Here is a 24198-nt window from a genome sequence, read left to right as displayed (position 1 = left end):
GCTCTGAATGTCACTGTAACATTTCAAGTGGGTTACAGCAGGCACAGTGCCACTGTGGATCCCAGCTCACCACTGTGAGTTTGGAGGCCAACGTGGGAAGAAAGAAGTCAAAATGCAAGCAGCTGCATCTCTAATTCAGGCCCCCGTTTAGCAAATCACAGAGGTGTTAGCATCGCTTCCATCAGGGGCCCTGATGAATACTTCAAATAAAACTGCAGGGCTGCTTAAAAAGTTTGAAGCCAGAGTCTGTAAAAAGAGAAGCCTGTTCTTTTTGCACTTATCACCGTAGTGCTGGTGCTAAAACAGTGGCTGTTAAAATGGGTGCAGGGACATTACTGGGACCGTGGTGCCTTAAAAGACCTGAACTGCTCCAAGACTTGTTAGCTGTCCAAAAAATAAAACACCTCCTCAATCAAGAAGACAACTCGATCACTTGAAACTTTGTTGTTTTTTTTTTTCCAGTTTTTATTGAGTGAAAATGTCAAACCTTGCATCAGTCATGCAAAAAAAAATCAAATAAATAAAACACATATATTAAATTTCTAATAGCACTAAATTCAAGTGGAAAAATATTCAGTTCTTAATAACGCAGGTGCTGAAGAGACCAGATTCAAGTAAATCAGAGCACACCATCCTGTTTAGGGTGTTTTTTTTCACTTTCTGCATTTTTGTCTCAAAACCTATATATATATCTATATATCTATATATATGTATATACATATAGATATATACACACACACATATATATGTGCATACATATTATTTTTATATTTATATATATACACATACATATTTATAAAACATTAAAAAGAGCATTGGTGGTTCAAGCATTTATTTCCCCCCTCCCCCACGGAAAGAAAAAAATAAAACAACAACAAAACAAAAAAATTACACATTTAAAATTCAAAATGAGCTAGCAATGGCTTATAGTCCTAGTGTGCAATATGGATATTACAAAAGGCTAGAATTCTCCCTCTTTGTCTTTTTTTTTCTTTTTTTTTTCTTTTTTTTAAAGTTTTTTTTTTTTTGCTACATTGGAAAAAAATTTTTTACTTTTTTTTTTTCTTTACAAAATTCCTTCCACGCAGACTTTAATCCAGTTGAGTTTGTGGCTAGAATGAACAATCTAGTCAATAGTTTTTATTTTATTTCATTTTTTGCTCTTCAGCAGTGAATGGTAGCAGAATCAGGAGGGTCCATCTCAAGGTTTATTTTGTTTGTTTTTCATTTTGTTTTGGACAGAACAGTTCCGTTTCCTCTCTCCTCTTTCCCCCTCCTCATACAGTTCGTTGAATCTCTCTCTCTTTCTCTGGTCAGTCTTTAAGCACTTATTTCAATAGCATTGTATTAACAGTCCTGTTGATATGATAGCTTGAAGTGAAAACCACCTTGCTGTCATAGGGATCTTTGTGCTGTTGGGGCCTTTGTTCAGAAAAGCACTTAAGCATGGGCTTAAATCTCTGCCGGATCGGAAGGCATGTGCTTAAGAGTTTTGCTGAATTAAAGCCTTAACATGGCAGAATAAAAAGACGGGTTTAACTTTGACTTTGTTGTTGTTGTTGCAAATATAGACGTAGTAAGAGCTTTACAGAAACAAGGCTTGGCGAAGGTAGGACAAGAAGTGCACTGGGGGTGTGGGATGAGCCCGCTGCCGGCTCTAGCTGCGAGGGCAGCGTGGCCACGGCCCTGCCAGGGAACCTGGGGGACCCTGGCCCTCTGGGGTCGGCCCCACATGGGTGCCGAGTTTAGCAGTAACCTGCTGGGAGAGAAATCTCATACCCTGTGCCAGCTCCTGGAGAGGAGGTGAGAAAGGACTGGGAGAAAGGCTGAGACGTCGGGGAGAAGTAGGGTGCCTTGGGGGAGAAAATGGTGTGCATAGATAAACACAGGCCCCTCTGGCACGTGCGGAACGGCCCCGTGTCAGCACGGATCCCGGCCCGGTGGCGCTGACCACACCTGCCTCAAGCTGCCTCTGGGACGATGCCATCGTCCAGCTCCAGCCACCAGCACCCTCTGCCCCTCTCCTCCACACCCTGCTGCTTCCCACACCGTCCCGCAGCGACGCCCTGCGTGGCCACTGCTGCGATGGGGCTGGGGCAGAGGTTCAGGTGCCGTGCCCGGGTGCGGGTTCCCAGCTGGTGGCAGCAGGGACACGGCCCCTCTGTCCTGAGTGCTACCGAGTGGCCGAGGTGAGCCCCGGCCTTGGCACCGCCACCGGGCTGCCCCGCACACCCTGCTGACAGCGCTCACGGGTGGGTTTCACCTAACGCCTGCAGGATGCGGTGCCGAAGGCCGTGGGCTCGGTCCTGTCCCCCCCCAAAAGTCAGTGCCATCCATCAGGGTGGTTTCAGTGGTACAGAGTAAAAAACAGCTACTCGGCAAGATGGGGCGTGTGTTACAGCCGAGGGTGCCTCCTGGAGCCCATCACCTCGGTATCTGGGTAGTTGAGTATGGGAAACATGTACAAGTACAGAACCTGCAGCAAATGCTGGTAAAATTAGGATATTTTTTTTTACCCCATCCCAGTTCTATAAATTCCAGGCCCTCGTTCCCTCACTCGGCCCCAGGAACGAGAGCTTCATTATATTCAAGAATCGGGTTGTGCTAGAAAACACACAACTGAGGGCAGGGGATATACCAAACAAAACAAAAACAAACAAAAAAAAATGAAACCCTATAAAAATAAAAGCCACACAAATAACTGATAGAGGAAAAGAACTCCAAAGTATTAAATAAACTACAAACTAGTAATAACAATATTTCATTTGCTTTGTTTTCATTTGTTTCATCTCTACAAAATTCAAGTTAAAATTCGGAATCGTGCAGCTCCGGTCAGTGCTAGGAGTGTGAAGTCAGCCTCAAAACATAGACTTAAGGCCCCCCTCCCCTGCCACCCCCTACAAACAAACACTAAATTGAAAAAAAAAAATAATAAAAGAGAATAAAAATTGCACACAATTAACCGTATCTAAGGGCTGTCCAGAAGGCAGGTGACCCCCCCTCGTCCCCCTGGCATGGGTTGTCTCTCTTTTGTTCTATATATAGGAATAACCTTTACAGGAAAAATACTGTACAACTTCTTAATATTTTTTTTTTTGCCTTTCTTTTTGAAACATTATCTGAGCATTCTGTCCCCACATTTACGCAGCTGATCTGCTTGTTTATAAATCAGACCTGATCTGCACCAGTTCCTTAGGGAAATAATAATAATAATAAAAAAAAGGCAACCTAAACTCCTCGAGGCTTTTTTCTGTTCAGGGTGGAAACAAATTATGGGGATCCCTTGGAGCTGAAGTGCTCTTGGAGGGGGGGCTGCATGTCATCGGAAAAAAAATAACTAGATTTAAACAACAACAAAAAAAGGGGACAAACTTCAGACACAAGGAACCTTTTGCTAGGCTGGTATACTTACAAACTGGCACTGAAATAGCTATTATCAGAACTAATTCATACAGCTAGTCCTTCTGGAGCCTGTGTTTATGTAGACAAGCCCTCTTTCTCAGACTCAGGTGAGGATTTGGGGTCAAACAGCTACTGTCTCACCTGTCAGAGTCCTGGGCAGCCTCCTGTAGTGTGTGTTCCCAGACTGGGCTAGGAAAAGAGAGCAGGGAAGTGCCTTGTAACCAGGGGAAAGCCCAAGCTTCTGGAGGTGGCAGGTCCCAACGTGGTAATCCATTTGCTCGTGCAGTGCCCTAGCTATTAGCCCTACTTGGCAAAATTTATCAGCGTGGACCCAGAAATGCATTCATTTTTTTTAGCTGGACTACATCCTGGCCTCAGCTGGCATCTCCCCCATCTCTCTGGGCCACGTAGGCTGCAGCAGCCTCGTGTTTTGTGGCTGCAAACCCCATGCCTGGGCCAATAGCTCCGCAGGTGCTGCAGAACAGCCCCTGCTTAGTGCTGAGCAAAGGAGACCCCAGGCGGAGCAGAACGTCCCGCGGGGGGACCCTGACCGCCTGCCTGCCTTCTCCTCCCTCCGCAGTGGCGCCTTCACCTTCTCCCAGAAGTCACCAGAGCTACATGTCAGTCCATGCAGAAAGCCAGACTTGTCCGTCCCCGATGAAAGGCCGGGGAGGAGGGCTTGGGGGTGTGGGGACATACCTGTCATGGTGCGACTGCGCGGGTCAGCGAGCAAGTAGTATTGGCAAGGCTGCTTTAACGGCTGGGACGCTCTCCTGCGAGAACGGCGCTCCTCGTGCTGCGCCGCGGCACAGCGTGCCAGCTCACAACCTCCTGACTCAACCGAGTCCTCCTGAGATGGGGATACTGAAGCACCACAAAAACGCCTCGCCCTCCGCGGAGGGGAGGCACCTGGGGGTCGGGATGAGATGGAACTGGATGGGAGATTAACCCCAGTCCTCCAGTGTGACAAACCCTTTATCTGCCCGCTGCGCCCTTCCCGAGTTACTTCAGCTGAATCCCTACAGGCAGAGCAGCAGGGATGGGGAGAGGTGCCCTACAGCTGCAGACAGAGAAAGTTTTACAATATAAATAGCATTCAAAATTATTATCATTAATAGTAAAAAGGATCTGGAAGAACAGAGGAGTGTCCCATTCCCACCCCTGCTCATTCATTAATGCGTCCTCATTTATGTGACAATAAATACCCACTCCCACCCTTGCTGTCTGATGCCATCCATTTAATGCTGGAGAAAGGAGAGAGAGAGAGGGAGAAAGGGGGGGGGAGAGAGCGCACCCCTCACCCCCTCCTTCCCACTGGCAAAAGCTGAGCTAGTCGTCTTTGTGACACCAATTCCTTGCATGTTATATATGTGTGTGTGTGTGTACATTATATATATAGAAGAGACACACACACAAATATATATTTCTAAAATTCATTACCTGTTGTTCCCACCCACCCCCCTCCAAGAAGTGGAGATTATTATTAATATCGTACAACTGAAAACATGGAAAAATAAAACCCAGAAAGAAAAACGGGGGGGATAGAACCCCACCTATAACAAAGGGTCCCCAGATGGGCGCAGGCCCAACGCACCATTCGGGGGGCAAGGTGAAGCAGCTGGTACCCTCGAGGTCCGTGTCTGTATAAAAGGGTATTTTTTGGCTGCGTCCTGCCCCCGTGTTCTGTGATCTGCAGAACGAAGTGATGCAGCACCAGTCCCGCTGCGAACCTGTCTCTTATGGGGCCTGTGGATTATGGGTTTCCTTCCTTCCTCTCTCTCGTGCGTGTGCCACGGAGTTTGTTTTTCATTTGCCATCCCAATCTTTGTTCTTGCCTCATATGGGGTCCTCTTAGTAATTCTGTGTAAGAGCAAAACCAAACCACTGCTGCTGTTGTCTCTAAGATTAAGGAGAAGCTGCTGGAGCAACGGTAGAGGCTGGGGCAGCAGCTGGAGCCGGAGCAGGAGTTGAGGCTGGAGTAAGGGCTGGGGCTGGCTCGCCCTGTGGCCTGGAAGCATCGCCATGGTCTGTGGAAGAAGCGGCCTCCTCTGGTTCCCCATCATCTTTAGTGGCCAGGCCCTCAGGGTCGGGCAGCGATTCTTCAGAATCTGTGTTCAGATCTTCCTCTTCATCATCCTCCTCATCATCGTCATCGTCATCCTCCTCTTCATCATCCTCCTCTTCTTCGTTCATCTCCTCCTCGTCATCCTCTTCGTCCTCTTGGGAAGAGTCATCCTCGTCCTCCACATCGCCGGAGCCAGACGCCGCTGCCCCCCTCTCCTGAGGGGTGGTCCCGGCCCTGCTCGGGGACGGACCCTCAGTGGCTTCCGACTGCTTCTTGCTGAGGTCCAGGGAATCATTGAGGCCCACGCCTGCCGCGTTCTGCAGGAAGAAGAGGGAGCTGTTGTTGTCAGTGCTGAGGTTGAGGGAACTGTCCAGGTTGATGGAAGAGTTCTGGATGTCATACTCGAGAGTGGAGTGGGCGAGGCCCTCGGGGCCGGGCGAGATGGCAGGCAGCTCCCCTCGCTCCTGCTTCTCGTGTTTGCGCTTGTGCGAGTCCATCTGGGACATGCCCACCACCGTGTGTTTGCAGCCAGGGTAGGTGCAGTGGAAGTGGGAGCACTTGAGTTTGTACTTGCAGTCAGGCACCTCGCAGTCCACGCTTGAGCTGAACTGGCAGAAGCCAGCAGCGCTGATGACGTCCTGCTTGCCGTGGTGCTTGCGGTGGGCTGTCACCTTGGTGCTGTCAGTGCAGCGGAAGCCGCAGCGCAGACAGTGGAAGTGTGTGCTATTGCCAGAGAACTGACAGTCTGGGAAGTTGCAGCTCAGTGAAGACTTGAAGCGCTTGAAGTCATCCAATACCAGGTTGTCAACGCGATCGTGGTGCTGGGCGTGCTTGTACATGTGGGTACGGCCGCAGAACTTGTAGCCGCAATTCTCCCGCGTGCAGTGGTAGTGGGTAACCTTGAGAGAGAATTGGCAGCTCGAGTCCTTGCAGTCCTCGTAGAGGTCGTAGCGCCGGAATCCCTCCAGCATCATCCCTTCATCCAGCATTTTGCGTGAAGATGCAGTCTTGCGGCGCTTGCCAAACGGGGACATGTCCTCAATAATCCAAAAACGCTTTTTGGCCCCCGAGGCAGTTGGCATAGTGATGGTATTCCCTGAGGAGAGAAAGCGAAGAGTGGCATTGCTGACAGGCAGGGCTCTCCTCATCCCCTGACCATCCTGGCAAGCTCTGTACCTGCCAAGGCACAGCTGCAACTGCTCCCACCCAGCAGCTTCGCAGGCTCTAAGGGAGCCTCAGCTCTGCGCCCATGGGTGGCTGGTGCCCGCTGCCCTTCGCTTCCCTCAATTTTCAGCACATCCACCTTGCCTCTAACTGCCTTTCTCATATAGCTTAGTCCCAGTACTAGCTGCTCCTTCTCTGTTTTGCAACTCTCACTTTCTCCTGCTTCTTAGTTATCTCTAGTCCTGTTTTCCTCTTAAATCAGACTTTAATGCAGAGTTTACATTGGTCCAGACCAAGGACCGAGGTGTTTTACCGGAGTTCACTGGGGTTCAAGTGGTGAATGAGTGTAAGTAGTCTAAAAACTGGCACGTGTGTAATGTTTTCCCCTATCCAGGCTCTTTGTGAGCAGGACACCGTAATGCACTGCAACTGCCAAGGACAGCAGGAAGTGAAGGAAGATCCCATGCGTGATTGAAAGTGCAAGGGGGGGGATTTATAGAAATAGGATGGACTTTGGCCAGGAGTCTGCAACATCCCTCACTGTAATGAGCCTACATATTACGATGAGTGCACTTAGAAAGACAGATGGACAGATGTTCAATGGGGCTAATTCTCATCATCACTAGCCAGTGGACTCTGAGAGAAAATACCAGTTCCACAGCTTTCCCTTGGGTCTCAAAAAATCACATGATGCCCCTAGTAAATAAAGAGCCCTCATCTGTCTTCCAGTTTCATTCACAGGGCCAGCATAACTGGCTACTGCTCACGTCCCCTAGGATCAAGCCTGACATCAAGGACTCGACCTCATTATATCTGTTAACTTTTTTTTTTTCTCTCCTCTCCCTGCTATTTCCAGAATCAAACCACAATCTCCAGTATCAACATGCAGCGCAGACAAGGTTGGAGGCAAGAAGAATTTCTCACCAGGTGCAAAATTGTAAGTGTAATTGGAAATTATAGCTTGCAACTGAAACGTACTTTTTTTTTTTTTTTCTTTTTCTTTTTTTTTTTTTTTTCTTTCTTTCCCCTCCATCTTCATGCTTAAACTGCCAACCTCTTAAAAAGAGGCATGATTTGTGACATGCAGTGCCTGGGGCCTGAGAGTCCAGAGCAGCTTGCATCCTCATCTAGGAGACTGAAGAAACAGTCATTTGTTTGAATGTTGTAGAATTATTTTTTTTCTGGCTGATAAGCAGGTATTAAAAGTGATGGATGCTATTTTCGCCATATCTGGCCCTTCGGTTGACAACCCTTTAAACGAAGGTGGCGATTATCCAAGGAAGCCTCCAAAAGTTAAACTGACACTACTGATAGATGTAAGTCTACGGGCAGGGTAGCAGCAAGCTAATCTCCTCGTACAGCGGGCTGTTCACGTGCCTGGGCTGTACAGATTGCGGGGTGAGCAAAGAGCAAAAGATTTTCCACCCCTCGGACTGCGAGTAGGGATGCCAGCTTGGGGCATCCGTGGTGAGACCACTTTAGTGACTTTTAAGGGGGTAGGAACTGCTTATTAAGGCTAATTTAGGCAGCCTACCAGTGGAAGAGTAACTTTCTATCACTATCGGGTTTATATTAGCAAACTTAGCTATAGAATCTGTGACCACTGCCTCCTCCCCCTTGCAAACATATTGTAAAACACACTTCTGCTTCCAGGCAGATCACTGCCTGCACTAATCACTGCTATCCAGATCAACTCCTTACTCCTTCATTTAAAAAAAATTGCAGCCAAACCACCAAGTCTTTCATCGTTAATATGGGTGGTAATCGTGTCTGCCTTCAGACAGCAATACAAGATAAGACATTTTAGAAAAAAAGATGGACTATCTGCAAAATAAGCAGAATTTAGATTTGACCCGTTTTAAACTCGGTGTATCTGCCCAGCTCTTACAACAGTTCAAACAGATGTATTTATAACTTTAGTTAAACCAATTTTGTTTTCTCATACAGCCAAAGTTTCAGAGCAAGTGTATGAAACAGAAAGAAGATAACCTACTACACTCATTAGCCACTAGACAGAATTCAGTCCCTAATGCCCAGCTGAAGATTACAAGCCTCAACAGATTTAATCCCAAGCAAACCTCAATGGTAAGAGCATGCCATAAGCTTGTCTTTAAAATTAATATTAATGTAAACATTCAGGAAACTATATGAAGATCTACAGGTAAAAAGAAAAGAAACTTAAAAATATATAATTAGAAGAAAGCACAGCACAAAGGTAAGATATTTCAGGTCACATGCAAATCAGTTAAAAAAAGGGCAAAAAAATGGTTTCTTGTGTATTTTGTTCCTTGGAACACACTGCTCTGGACAGGGCAAGGGTGCTTCTCCTGCCAAGTCGTGTGACAAAAACCTCTGAACTTCCAAGTAGAGCTGGTCTTCCAGCCATACTCCCAACCATTCGCCTTGGATTTGCACATTACTACACATGCACACACTAAAGCCAGCAGGAAGAATGACTGGGACATTTATAGGCTGCCAGAATCCTCTTTAGTGTGAACTTTAAGCACAAATATGTTCTTAATTAACTAGAAAAGAGCTGGGAGTTGGGAAAAGAAGCCAAAGCTGAGACACACCCTAAAAACCATTCCCAGCTGGAATGAGAATCCCCAGCCTGAGACATCTCTGATCTTAGTCACACATGGGAAACATGGCAGCTTGAAACTAAAACTCTCGGTGTATTTTCTGCAGCTGTAAGAGCAGATGCAAATAACAGAGTGTGAGAAACAGCCTGAGATGTCTGATGATGTCATGGTAGTGACACTGACTGTACTTCCCTCTGTTACTTGCACTGGGGAAAGCAGCTCTGAATTTTATGGCTTTATATATGAATAGGAGGCAGTGAAGCTTAAAGGAGCTATAAAAATACTGGAACTGGGTACCTTGTCAGACATTCACCTGCAGAGATGTGTGCAGCAGACTGATAGGCCCTGAGCTGGGTGGCCTACAAGATCTAAGCTGGAAGTTCAAGCCCCATAAATGCTACATGAGCAAAAGTTTGCTTTGTGGCCACCCTGCTGTTATTAAGAGGCAAAAAGTGGATTTTAACTGTGGATTTTGTTAGATTTATCTCACGGTTTGGAATTGGTGGAAATCGCTCTGAATTTTTCACAATGATTTGCTGTGTTTTTGGCTGTGGTTACTGCATCAGCAGAGAACTGGAGCAGGCATGGAAGGGCCCTTGGATAAAGTTAAGTGAGGCACAGAGTGACACAGGCTTTTTTTACTGACCCAAAGGTGCCGAGAAAAACGTGGGCAGGGTGAGTGGGGAAGGAGATGGGCAAAGGACACTAAGAGAGAAAGCAAAGAAGTGTTACCTGCTGCATCCTGAACTAAGGGAACGTCACTTTTTACTGGAGTTGGAGTGGCAATGATGGGCGAAAACCCAGTGGTGCTGGCGGCAGGCATGACAATGCCTCTGCTGGATCCAAGAGTGGCACTGAGCAGAGAGTATGAGAGACAAGATGGAGAAAAAAGATAGGGGAGGGTGGGAAGGGGAGACCTAAGCAGGGCTTGTGAGAAAGATGGAGGCAGAGGTGGTGGCTGAGGTTGTGGTACATTGTGGGTAGCATCATCGGCAGCAGCAGTAGCAGTAGAAGGAACCAGGCAGCCTGGAGAATGTGGAGAGAAAAAAAAAAAAAAGCAGAAAAAAAAGAAAAAGAAAAACAAACAAAAACAAAACAAAACAAAAAACACAAAAGAACCAAAATGAGAACCCAGGAGCGGAAGCAATATGATGAAAATGGAAAATACATTCACAAATGTATGAAACAGAATTGTAACAGAGAAGAAATGGAAGGTGAGGAACTGACAGCATCAGGAAGAGGAGGGTTGTCTGTGCAGAAGGTAAGGTGGCTGTAGTGGCGTGGGGGAAGAGCCACAGGCTTTCAAGCAGAAATTCCTGCTTGTTTGGTCCTTGTTCATTTATTTGGTGCCAGCTTGTACCAACTAACAGCCGTGAGGGTTGTCTTACACCTTGGGCAGGTGGACTTGCTCACTACCATTTCCTAGGATGAGTGACTTGGGCTGGATGGTGTGCTGAGAAGGGAGAGAGAGCTAGGAAGTGCTGTCCCACCAGAACTCTTTGGAGGAGCTTTGATGCCATGGGGCACCCACTGTCATGCCCCAGCAGTGTTTGTATGAAGGTAACATGTGGTTAGAGGTGCTATCTGATAACCTTCACCTGTCTGGGGTGGGAAGGCAGAGTAGGAAAACGTATTTGATATTAAAGCAAACTCAGAGAGGCAGCTTATCTAGAATGTATCACCTAACGCTGGGAAGGAGAGCTAAGAGATCCCTGAATCAACACTAGATGATAACAGAATTCATAAAAGAAACCACGCTACTGAAGAGATAATTGTGTAACACGGGGCAGTGGGAGATGGCTACCCATTATCCTTGCAAGCAGGAAACAATGGCAGAAACTTACTGCAAAAAAGAGGAGAATGATGGAGGTCTCCTCTGTGCAACACTTGACAAAGTGGCACAAGAGGCATGAGGCAGGGAGCTCAGTGAGCTGCTTTTATATGTTGCTTTCTGAAGATGCGGTAGTCTTTTTTTCCCTCCTCTATATAATATTTGCTATTGTACAGCCTCTCTGTACCTCAACAGTATCAGAAAAAAATGCCCGACTTCAGATGCTGCACAAAGAAATATAAAAAGATAATGGGAAATGCCAGGGACAGAAGAGCCCTGCAACATTTTTTTTTTCCTTTTAAATCAGTTATTCAAAGAGATCCACTCCAAGACAGAGGATAAAAACCTCTCTTCAGGGGAGAAGAAAGATATGCTGTTAGTTCATGGACCCTTGAAGTGCACATTCTGACGGATCTCTTCTCAAAAAAGATGGAGGGAGCTACGTTAGTAAGAGGAACTATCGTAAAGCTGGTGCAATTTGTGTTTTAAGGTGCAGTTGTCCTTTGGCCTCTCTTCATGAGTTTATCTCCCAAGAGAGCAGGCAACTGACGATCCATGTCACCCCCCCTTCTTCCTTACCTGCTGATGTACTCTCATTGCCCACTGGAGTGCTGGAGCAGCTGCGGTCCATATTGGAAGATTCAGAGGAGATCCCCCCTGGGCTACAGCCAGTGTAATCCATGTACTCATCTGTTTCAGTGTCCATCATGCTCGGGGGTCCCTGAAAGGAAGCTGGGGTTCCTGATGAGGCTGGGCTGGGTGCCATGCTGCCAACCTGGGGGAGATTTTCATTTCTTGGAGTGTGGCCAATAACCTGCAGCAAGAAAACAGGACGGGGACTTTCACACCAAAAGCACGATGCCAAGACCAAAACCATCTGTCTGCATGTTTATTTCCCTCTGCCACCGCTCATGAGGGATAACTGGAACATGCTCGTGAGTGGAACCCATGGCACTGTGGCTAGGAGCATGAATCTTCCTTCACTGGGAGCTCAGAGCATTAAACTTGGCACATGTATTCTGGTATGTGAATTGTGATGCGCTCAGAGGCTGGGAGTGTTAATCTTGGCACCAATATCCTGGTGTGTGGATTCTGATGCATTCAAAAGCAGGAGGTGTTAATCTTGGCATTGCTACCTTACTGTGTAGGTCCTGCTGCATTTAGAGACTGGGAATACGACTACTGACATGCCTGCCCTAGTGCCTGCATGCTGAGACACGGCGACAGGGGATCGCAGACTGAAACCAGTGACCTGTGTGTCTGCTGCTGTACTCTGTTCACGTGCAGCTGCCGTGGCCTGGCATGGCGTGGTCTCCTCTGGATAGTTACACCTGGGCAGTTACACCTGGGTAGGTACCCAGAAGCAATGTATAGCCAAACACACCATTAAATGCCTACTGAGCACTCATGAATGGGAAAAAAATGGAGTTAGGACGGTTAAATGCAGACAGGCACTGGCAGTGCAACAATCTGTGAGCTTTGCTACATGCCCCAATTTGTGGTTTCTTCCTCTTTTTGCTATCTGCTGGACTGCTCCATGGGCTAAGCACAGCCGTAGATTAAGATGTGCACTGTATGCTCTTGGGGTTGCTTTGGCCACAATTAGTGCTTTTCCACTGCTAATGCGACATGGGATTGCCAGTGAGGGAGGTGGAAGTCAAAACTAGCATTTTCTGCTCTGCGTGTACTAGGAGGTTTAGGGCTCTGTAGTGGAGGAAGATTTGTTTGTTAAATCTGAGTTTGATTCTTGTACCTGAGCACTTAATTTTAAGAACAAAAGCTGCCGTAACAGTAACACCAGTTCCTTGGCATGTGTGAACTCATTAATTCCAACAGCAGTAGACTGGAATGATTAACTTTTTGACAGTACTTGACAGCTAACAGGGACCTCTCAGTCCTGTGTTGTGGAATGGAAGAGGGTTCCCATCTTGCTTCTACAGGTAGCACCTTTTGCTTTTCACATACCAGATGTCCTTAGGGTTAGATTAGTCACAGGTGTTCAAATAAATGCAGCTCATTTCATCTCCTAAGTCAGTGCAAGTTAATGCAACCATGGAGTAAGAAGAACAAACAGGAGGCTGCAGGACTGCTGCCATTCTGAACAGTAGGTCAGTGCTGCAGTTGAACCTCTTCAATTTATTCATGAAACAGAAAAACCTAATCTGGCAGTTGCTCTTGGTTGTGTTAGACAAAAGTGACTGCAGTGCCCTGGTACTTCCTGAGAGAGGACAAGGAGAGCCCCAGTGTAAGGCCAGATCAGTAAAGGAAGAGAAATCTTGAAACTGGTGTTTCTAGATGGAAGCAGCAAATAATTGTTTATGTGCAACAGGAAATGTTTGCTTTAACCAGCATGTTCAATTCTTCCACATCCTAAGCACTTTAATTTTAATAAGCCAATTGGTGTATACTGAGAGCGTGGGGAGGGAGTGCATGCAAGTTATAAATATGAATATTTTAGTGTTATCCTTCTCAAATGTTTTTCTCCACAACTCACGAGGAAAGGCTGTTTAGACTAAGTAATGCTTTGATGTTGTCTCTCCTCATATGACAGGAGTCAAACCAGCTGAAGCTAGCTTAGGTGAACGCACACGTCCCAGGTGCATCCCCCAGTGCAGACGTGTCCTTAGGAGCTTGGTCTGAGCATCTTGGCATCAATGCAGTTCTGCAGCCAGCAGCCGAAGGGACTATCACTACATACAGAGCTACAACATAAATAACCAGCCAGTCACCTGAGTAGGAACACGATCAAAATTCTTCCCCAGCATCCGTCTCATGTGCTTTCTGGCATGGGATGTCATTTGGTGCTTGAGCAGGAAGGAGAACTGGCAGCCCTCTCGAATACAGTGGAAGTGGCTGTTCACCTGGTTGTATTTGCAACCTGCAGACACAAAGCCAAGGTATGTAGTACAGGAAAGGTACCGAGAGAGAGCAAGACTGTAGGGAAGATGGTCTGGAGACAGGACAAAGCTGCTGCTCTATGGATTTTTGGTAGACTGGAGATTATCAATGGTCATGGGTTCTTCAGGAACAGTCCTGAATGATAGAAACCACATTTTTTTGTCTGCTGAGCAACTGCAAGAGAGGATTATAGGGTACAGAGATTTAAAAAGTGGGCCAGAACTGCAGACTGGCCCCATCCCTGCTTATGTAAAGACGAAGGAAGTTGCCATTATGTCTAGCAGTGCCTATTGCTCCCCAGTCTGAGCTAGTGCCTTTTGCTTTTCAGTGGGAACAAAACCAAGACTTTTAACTGTATCACAGGATTTACAATTGAAAATACATGCTCACAATTAGATTTGAAATGAAAAGTTCTTTTTTTTCCCTTTAACAGTGCTCTCAGAACAGAAGAGCAGTCTTAAAAGCCCCAGCTCTGGACAGTGTATGCTCTCTGGTCAGACAGAAAGAGCCAGAAAGTGTTTATTGCCACTCCACGTTTGTAGTGCAGGAGGGGCAGCTACTAAACAACAATTTCTATACTTTCTGGTGTACAGCACTTCACACATTCTGCTCCTGGCACACACTGCCATGCATGCTGGGAGTTTGTGTACCTTGTTAAGGTGCTGCATTCAATAGCTGATAAATAATGGCTTGTTGCAGCTAAAGCAATATCAGCAGTCAGGTTCTGTCTGTTCTCCGTCAGCCCCTGTACATCATCTTATAGACGTTCAGGTACAGGGCTACAGACAGCCCCAGTTTTATTCATCTCTCTACACCCATCTGCCTTTACTTACATACATACATATTTGTCTCTCTCCCTCCCTCTCCACCTATGCTTACAGGCACAAAAACGTATCTATAAAAGTCTATCTGTTGATGCAGTGTGTGTTAATAAACTTACACAGCCCCTAAAGCAGGCTGGTGCTTCTGCACCTGCTATATGCATATTTAACCTAAAAGAGAGATCTGCACAGAGAAGCAGACGTGCATTTACACGTTGGTATAACCATCGACACCCACACAAACACATCCAGCTACCCCATCCTGTCGTGCTGCCTGTCTCTACATAGGCAAATGCGGAGTGTTGGTTAAAACGTACGTTTAATGCATGGCAAGCCCAAGCTATAGGCGTATGTACATCCCGCTGGATGCAAGTACCCCTTCACTCCCAAAATAAACACTGCTGACACATGCACAGCCTGCAGACAGCTCGCTGCCAAACAGCTCCTGAATCACCCAGCCCATCTTTAGCTCACAGATAGCGTTTTATGTGCAAGCCAAGTTGCTGTTTGTTTAGGTATTCCACTCCCCCACAGCCCCACCTCGTTTGCCCTCCCCATCACGTCGCTGTTCTTCGGGATGAAGAACAAACAGTGCTGGCGGGATTGAAATGGTATCAGCAAAGGGCAGGTGAAGACTCGCCCGTTGCCAGGGCAGCCGTGTAGGCTGGGTGTCATATATCATTGTCCTGCTTTGTCTAGCCCCTGCTATCACCTGAAACACCTAAAGTTGAGTAAATAACAGCAACTGCTGAATCTACTGACATGTGTAAATGAGCCCTAGGTGAGTACTGGCACTGGAGTGTTGACACTTATTACCCTGGTTACCACAAACAAGTTGCCATTTGAGTATACATTTTTTTTTTATGCATGCAAAGCTGAAAAGTTTGGCCCTGGTTATGGTGGCTGCAATGCCCAAGAAAGAACAGCATCGGGCAGGAGGCATGGTATGGCCAAGAAGGACGGAAGTGTTATTCTGAACTCTCTTTTGTTTCAACCTTAAGCCAGGACCGATAGGGAAGGCTGGGTCTGTGACAACAGCAAGGCACAAGACAACTACGTGACTCCCAGTTAGTGAATGCCAGCAGGTCAGGATGGATCTCAGATGGAGCTCTCCCTAGGGACTCGCCCTGGCGCACAGCAATGGGTTTCAGCTCGAGGATACCTCCCTGGAAACCCATTCTGCTCTCTGCTGTTGCTCATTTGTTTTACCAAATCTTAGAGGCCCTAAGATTTAGTAACTCCTGCAGTGCTGCTAATGGTTTTGGCAAGTGGGCATGCCATGGTCTGAGGCTGTGCACACTGCAGGTGTTTCCTTCGGCTGTGTGCTGGTGGAGGGCTGGGCTCGAGGCACAGCACCAGCTCCCTGCTGCTCACAAGTGGCTGTGGAGAACGGGGTCAGAAGAGGAAGGAGCAGGTTACTGAATGCCCTTCTCCATACTTCTGTCTCATGCTATTTACCCTTTGGCTTTCAGTATGCAGCCCTGGCAACAGCTACAAAAAAAAAACAACAAAAAAGTCATCTGAAGCTGCCTGGAGTCAGGTGAAGCAGCAACTGGAGGTCAGTGCAGAAGGACCTTTGAACAAGAGCTTCATCAGAACAGACATTTTCCATATGCTTTTTTTTTTTTTTTTTTTCTCCTAAGAGCACCCTTCAACTCTGCCCAAGACAGGCATTAGGCCCAAAGACGATAAAGTGCCAAAAAATGGAAAAAAAAAAAAGAAAAATAAGATTGCCTTAACAGATCATGACCAGCAGGGAACCTGTATCTCCAGATAAGTGTACATATAGGTATATGCATATATCTATCTATCTATCTATATTTTAATCCTCTATACTACAGCTTCTAGTCATTTAAGATCTTTGGTCTATTTGAGAAAAAAGGAACCCTCATGCTTCAACTCAGGCAGATCAGGAGCAGATTTCTGTTTGATTCTGTTTCTTGTTTGTTTAGTGATTTAATAACCAAATACATCTCTAGCATAGCTCACATGCTCTAACTCGTGGTATCCTTAGCCTGGATGTAGAAAAGACTACATGGGAAGGGTGAGGGGGCGTGGGGGGAGAGGAGAAGACTCACCCAGTCTGCCACACTCTTCTCGCTTGGTAAAATACTTGAAGCCATTGGCTGCCCTTCTTTCTGCCTTCTCATGTTTTTTCACATGCCAGGGCAGCTTGGTGGTGATGTTAGTCACAAAGTAGCAGCCAGGACGAAGACAGTGGTAATGCCCTCGCATCCTGAATTCACAGTGCTAGAAGGGAGCAAAAAGGCGGGTTGCTTTAAGCAGATCTAGAACAAATGCACTCTCATTTGCCTGCTACTAATGCTGTCCCTGCAAGAGAGGCCCACACTGATACGCAGCATCATATCTACTTCATCTTCCATAAGCCACAATGCAAACTTGTTCCCTGTCATGTATTCTGCATGGCACCATTCTACACATGAATGACCCCAACACACAGCTAGGATTCCATCACTTCCCCCTAATTGGTGGCTTTTCAAAGTAGTCATCACCAATTTTTATTCTACTTCATCTTGAGTCTCTTAGATCATTCAAGTTTCCTCATCCACTTCACTCAAGTCAATTCAACACAAAAGCAGTGGGATTCTCTGTTTGATGGAAACCAAACATTTTGCTAGACCAATTGAGGCCCTTCCATGGATCTGTCATTAGACCAGGACTGAATCTCTTGGCCTCAGTTCCTATTGTGTTGTCTACTTATTCTTGCCCATGCTTTTCCCGTGCATGTCCTCAGGCCAGGACACTGCTTTTGAATTCCTCTTACCTGGTTTGGACAGAGACACTGCAGCGAATAGTAAGCAAACTGGTCTCGCACATTCACCAAATTATTGTTGGGGTTGATGTGGTCCAGGCAGTGGGATTCTGCTTTGCCAGAGGTTTTGCACACATACTTGCAGTTCCCAAAGAGACAGTGGAAGTGGAATTTGTTGGCATACTTGCAGTCCGTTGCCAGGCAGGGATCACTGGAATACATCCAAAACCCAATCATCACCTTCACTCATTTCACACATTTGTTTCTTTGCCAACATTTAATTCAAGGGGAGCCCAGCTGAAGCCTCTGTTCCAAACATGGCCTACAGATTTCCCATAGCCACCTTCCTCTTTAGTAAAATTGATGCTGGCGACCCTACTGCAATGCTAGCAAGCTACTGCACTTTCTTGATTAAGATTGTTAAAATAACAGCAGTGCATGGTGGGATCTGTAGTCTTTCAGGGCCACACTTCTAATCTAAAGCTCTCTCTCAAGGTCTGGCTAGGTACTGGTATTCCCTTTCTGTCTGTACTTGTCTTAGTGGTGATTTGGATTGTTTCTATTGTCTCTGTTTTGTATAACTGAAATGAAACTCCTGGGTATGCACACTGGAAGATGCCAGGGCTTCCCCTAATTAGACAAGACGTGCAGTGGTCTATTTAATCAGCTAAACAGTTTTGGTACCTTACCCCCTCTGCCCAGCCCATGGATTTCAGGTTGCACACACAGATCAGAGGTAGCTGACCCTTGATCTCTTGGATCCCGAGCACTGTACCCACTGCTAGCTACTCAGAGGTGTGAAGTGGAGTTAATGCACATCTTTGAAAGCAGGCAAATGACTGTTCATGTATAGCCCAGAGAGCGATACCCTAACAACCTGAACAGCTAAGCTGTAATGCCTAACCTGATCGTGCCCTCCTGTAACCAACCTAGCTTCTGCCTCTTGATATACCAGAACAATCATCACAGCACCACTGTGAAACTTCTTGAATGGTTTAAAAAAAAAAAAAAAATCAAAAAAACACAATTCAGAAATGTATGTTACCTTGTATGTAAACTAACACTACAAACCCAGATGCACAGAATGTCAGGAGACTGACTACACTTGTGGAGGAGTTCAGCCAGAACTCAAAACTGACAAAGCTGAAGTGAGAGAGGGTGCTCCCTGTTCCTCAAGCTACCGAGGGCTCCACTCCTGCATAAGGCAGAGTCCAAGCACTGGTGTCTCCTCTACTACCTGACCCCCCGGCTTCTTCAATGAAAAAAATGATGCTGTAACACTCAGTGTTACAGGTGACATTTGTATGAAAAGGCCACAGATCTTATTTGGGGACAAATCCCAAAGAAATCCGACATTTTTTTCATCAATCATTTGTAAATATCTACTGTTAGTTACCTTAAAACTTTAAAGATGCTACGCTCCCTCTGTAGCCTTCAGTGTCAAAAATACTGCAAAGAGCTGTTTGCCTCCCATGAGGTATAAAAAAGGCTTCAGTGAGCCTTTTTATGTCAATAAGTTTATTTCTGCTCTACACTTGTATCTAAAAGTGCTCCCAGTTGTACTGAAAAATCCATTTTTTTCCCTAGGATAGCTGAGGGTATTTTCTAGAGTATACAGAAGTAACTTTCCTGGAAGATAAAGCCCAGAGAGCCTTCTTGGCAGAAGGCCTCTCAGTGGGTGAAGGTAAAGGGGATTGTGAGGTTGGAGAGAAACCAAGGAGGCAAGCAGCATCTACAAGAACTTACTTCTCCTGGAACTGGAGAAATCCGGGTTTGACCTGAGGCTTGGCGTTCTCCAGGGAAGTCGTTGCCAAGGGTGAAGCTGCCAGGTTAGGCACTGATGCTGGGATCTGAGGCATCTGGGGTATGGTCGAAGCCAGCTGCTTCCAAGCTAGCAGCGTGGGGGCAGAGGGCACAGTCGCCGGGCTTGGGGTGGGCACGTCGAGGGCAGGAGCGCTCGCCATGGTGGCAGACGAAGCAGATGGTGATGAAGGGGCCAGTGAAGCCTTACTCTCAGTAGTAGTTGAGAAGGGAGACTCGGAGTTACTTTTCACAGCTCCGCCCTCGGTTCGGAAGTGAAAACTGCAAAAAGATGGAGTAATTTATATACAGCTTCTTGGCCAATGCATGTCATACGATTAAACATCAACAAGAACATGGCAGTAGTCTGCAAACAAACTAGCTGAGATGAAAGCCTAAAAGGGACTCTGCCCACTTTGTGGAAAGCTTTAGGGTCCTCCTAGAAAATCTGTGAGGAAAAGGGAATTTATTAAGCAGGGTGGAGACAGAAAGGTTCGATAACGTGTTAAAATCAGAGCGGTGCAAGCATGGCTGCAGACAGCAAGGTCAATATGACTCGAGGGCAGCTTCCCATGGCTGTTGTGAGAAGCCAGTCATTTGTAGCAGTGAACCACAGGCCTCCAGCCCCAGACACCAGCTGTGCTAACAGATCTTTCTGTCTTGAACTTCACAACAGCACCTTCCCTTTAAACCCCTTCAGACTCAGCCATGTGGCCTTCACCATTCTCATTCTCTACTTGGGCAAATCTTCCACTGCCTTTAAAAGGAACTTGGCATGGGTTTAAACTGCAGATTGCTCCACAGAAATTAGCAACAACTTCCAGTATCCCGCCCTTCCTTTGCTACTCCCTTCACTGTGACAGTGGGAGCATGGCTTAACTTCATTCTTCACTCAAGAGTCACCTGGAATTCCGAGCGTGCTGTACAGCTGCCGTAATATAGGCCATAGTATCTATTTCTGGCTACCAAACCCTGGGCTGTCCACTGCTGCTTTCCAAAATGATATGAAATGACAAGGGTTTACAACATAGAACGTTGCAAGGTGAGGAAGTTGGTCTTGGGCTGGACAGTTTGCTTGAAGATCCTCATCCGTATGATATGAGCATCTTAAACAAAGCCATATAAACTAAGGGCTAGGGAAGCTTGTTAAAAAACATTTGTTGTGACAAGACAAAGAAAAATAAAATGCTTTCCACACTGCAGTGACGGGAAGCTGCTCTACAAAGAGTCTGCATCCACTGACAATGGTTAGGGTTACAGGTCCCCCTCCCTCTCTTATTCTCTTATTTCTTTGTACAGTGTATTTGTATGCTGGGGGAAATATTTGTCTCCTTGACCACACTGTCTGTCAGGTAGGCTAAGGAAAAACAAATGCCCACTTCTCAACCTTGCCAGCTCTGCGTGAGACACCTGTCACAAACTGAGCACATTTATTGTGAAACAGAATTAAAGAGGACATCGTGTTCTGCAAACATGTCAGCTGAGCACATTTACACAGGAAAGGGGTGGGTGCCCAGAGGCTGCCCTCAGGACTGCCCACATTCCTGGTCCTGACCCTCCTCCTGCACTGAGTGCGGTGTGGAGTCTCCTCCAGGTTTCCCAAGGCTCTCCTACTCACTTGGCATGCTTGATGGCTCCATCCAGGGTGCTGAAGAGGGCACCGCATTCCTCCACGACACAGTGGAAATGCACCTTATGCAGAAAGTCGCACTGCGCGTCGCAGAAGTCCTTGGTACCAAACCTGGCCAAAGCAGACAAGCAGGCATCTTACAGAAGGCCCCAGAAGGCAAGCAGTAGCGGAACAGACATTTCTTTTTGTTTTTCAGCTCTACCAGCATCCTGTTTTCTCATGTCCCTGCTGGGATCGCTGCTTGATTATGGCCAGTCACATAGATCTGAACATGCAGAACGAGACCCTAATTTCTCTGCAACTGGACTTGTCTGAGTGATTGAACTCCCATTCGCTTTTAGTGGGAGCAAAATACAGAACTACTCTGAAACAGAAGATGAAAATCTTTAATGTTATTGAGTGTCCGTACACAAAAGTCAGAGCTCTGAGGAATGAACAAAGGTTAGTAAATCTGCTTGAATTTACTGGGAGTACCACAGGGAAGGAACAACTGTGGTTAATGGGAATCTAGAGCCAGAATCCCCCTCCGCCCCCTAACACACACTTAAAATAACAGGCTAGCACATGGATGGGGGAGACAAAGCATCACCTATATAGCAATTACAGCCTAATATGCATAAATAGAGAATAGCACAGTCCCTGAAGTACACGAGAAACAATGCTGCAATGCAAAAAGCAGAGCAAAAGGCATCATCTAAGGTACATCTCTTGCCAGAGGAAATGGTCAAGAGAACAAAAGCAAGTAAGCACTGCTCATCCCCTGCTGAGAGTCTCCATCCTTAGTAGCAAATGTACACACGATTTCAAGAAACTCCAGAATCACAGGGAATCGAGAAATCAAGTAAAAAGCATTGGCAGGAAGGATTTGAAACTTAACAGGGGAATCTTGCATAATTAAGGTACAACAGTCTACAATTGCTCTGATGAGCAGGAAAGCAAGAAACAAACAGCAGCCTGCGTGGTCCCGAGGGGACTTCCTAACGATTTGAAGGTAAAGGAAAAAGAAAAAAAATAATCTTGAACTGGAGAATGAAAGGGCCAGTGGGTGTAGAGAACATGCAGTCAGTTAAGGCTTTCAGGGAGAAGATGAAGGAAAGAAAAGGTGTGATAAGAGAAGAGATAAGAAACCAAGTTAGTGCAAGCTAAAGGGGTTGTTTTATCAGGAACCGGAGATTTTGTACTTCGAAATCCTGACAAAAATGGGAGGGAGGTGATGAGTCAAAAATGGCTGCCTTATAACATTTTCTTTGGACAGGGAAACTAAAGACAAGACAGATAATTAGGGATGAAATGAAGACCTTCTAGAAGAACAGATAAAGAGACTGGTTGGAAAATATAAATATGCACAAGTCAGCCAGTCTGGATGATGCATGTCCTGAAGTGCAATGGAAATTAACTCACAAACTGATTGCATTACTATTTGTTATTTTTTAAGCCATAGAGAAGAGGGAGATACTAGGGAACTGGGAAAAAAAAAATAAAATCTAGGTACCAATTCTTTAGAAAAAAAAAAAAAAGACAAGCGATCTTTGGCAATTATCATACCTCTAGTCTTAACTTCTCCTTCCAGTAAAGTAATGGAACAAATATTAAGAGGGAGGAGAAAATCATTAAACATCTAGAGGATAAAGGAACCATGAGCAATAAACAGCATCAGGATTATAAAGAATAAATCTTGCCAGACAAATTTAATTGCTTTTTTTGATAGAATTACAAAATTAGTGGATGAAGGGATGCAATATATTTGGATTTTAGTAAAGCGTTTTGATACAGACTTGCATATGCTTAGAATTAATTCAAATTGGCTTGGATGTGAATGCTACCACATGGATTGAAAACTGGCTGAAGGACCGTAAACAAAGGCTAATGACAAACAGCGACGTATCGAGCTGGGAGGAGGTATCTCCTGAATGCTGCACGGATGACTTTGGCTAGGTCTGAGCTTATTTAACATCTTCATTAGTAATCTAGGAGAAGGAGTAAACAGCGTGCTAATGAAATTCACAGAAGATACTAAACTGGGAGGAGTTGGCAACACCAAGGCAAGATGAGGGAAATAACACAGAGAGAGGCCTTGCAAGACATGGGGAAGGTTCAGCATGGGAGAGTCATATTTGGAAAAATACAGCTAATACATCGGGGGGTATTTTTATACATAGAGGACTCACGAGAGCAACATTACAAGCAATCCTGTGTAACAGTGGATGGTAAACACAATACATATACATAATGCAAAGATGGGAGTGCAATTGTGAGCTGCGTATATGGGGCAGAAAGCTTCTGGTGTGGGGATGCAGGAACAGCAACCCAGTTCTGCAAACAGCAGCAACATGATCAGCAGGCTGAAGGGACTAATTTACCAAGTCAGAGAAAAGGAAGTAAATAAAGTTGGTTAAATGATATGCTAAAAATCTGTGACTAGGAGGTGAAGGACGTGAACTCCACTTGTGGAGAAGAATTCTGCTGTGGTTCAAGGGTATGTAACTAGGAGAGCTGCAACAAAATTATGAAAAGGGAAATTCAGGCAGCATACTATGAAAAAAGATCCTGACAGTGAAATGTATTATGAGGTAGAATAATGCTCCCAGAGACAAGGGAACAGCCACCCTGCTTGGCATAATTAAAACTAGGCTGGACAAAATGTTTGCAAATGGACTGCAGGGAAGGATCTCACACTAGCCAGGGGCAGAGGGACTAGAAGACCTTCTGGTCTTTTCCATCAAAGTCTGTGATTTACAAAGTGTCCACAGGCATTTGTAGGCAAAGATCTGTGTCAGAGCACTAACCCATATGTGTCTGCCGGGGTGTATCTGTGTATGCTCAAAGCATGTGTCTGTCTGGGCATGTATGTGCATGTGTCTGCGTGTGGGTGAGTTTTGTATCTGTTCCATTTTCCTTTCAAGCCTCCTCGTCTACAACAAAAACAGCAGAAACCATGCAGTTCCCATTCCCCCTTGGACTCCTTGTTTTGTTTCAGTGCACCACTTCTATGATCAGAGGAAATTCCACAACATTTTAAGGCTTCTGTGATCTGTGTTTAACAACTAAACCTGGCCTAACAGTGGTTCGGTGCTGAGAGTGAGCTACACTTGGTCCCCAGGACCTGCAGACTGGGACATGTAGAGGAGCCTGAGGTATGCCAAGGCAAACAGGGTGATGTGTAGAGCTCTGCTCTTAGCTGGCCCTCGTGTTCCCATTGCAAAACAACTCTACATGGACAGTCATTTCTTAC

General features: G+C 46.0%; 1 protein-coding gene across 9 annotated transcripts in view; it reads right to left on the bottom strand.

Moving 5' to 3' along the window:
• Positions 1–976: 976 nt before the first annotated feature.
• CASZ1 (castor zinc finger 1) overlaps positions 977–24198 on the bottom strand; it is a 204861-nt gene continuing 181639 nt past the window's right edge. For 8 of the 9 annotated variants that reach the window (XM_084300420.1, XM_084300419.1, XM_084300418.1 and 5 more), the window contains 8 exons: positions 20955–21077; positions 19283–19618; positions 17549–17747; positions 16842–17013; positions 13774–13922; positions 11624–11858; positions 9946–10239; positions 977–6563 (listed from right to left, as the gene is read on the bottom strand). In XM_084300420.1, coding sequence (XP_084156546.1) covers positions 5308–6563; positions 9946–10239; positions 11624–11858; positions 13774–13922; positions 16842–17013; positions 17549–17747; positions 19283–19618; positions 20955–21077 — 2764 coding nt within the window. In that variant the 3' untranslated portion in view covers positions 977–5307. The remainder of the gene's footprint in view (positions 6564–9945; positions 10240–11623; positions 11859–13773; positions 13923–16841; positions 17014–17548; positions 17748–19282; positions 19619–20954; positions 21078–24198) is intronic. The other variant, XM_084300425.1, reaches the window with a different exon arrangement.

Source organism: Netta rufina, assembly GCF_964035555.1.
Source record: "Netta rufina genome assembly, chromosome: 22".
Classification (NCBI taxonomy): domain Eukaryota; kingdom Metazoa; phylum Chordata; class Aves; order Anseriformes; family Anatidae; genus Netta; species Netta rufina.
This window is presented reverse-complemented; position numbering and strand designations above follow the sequence as displayed.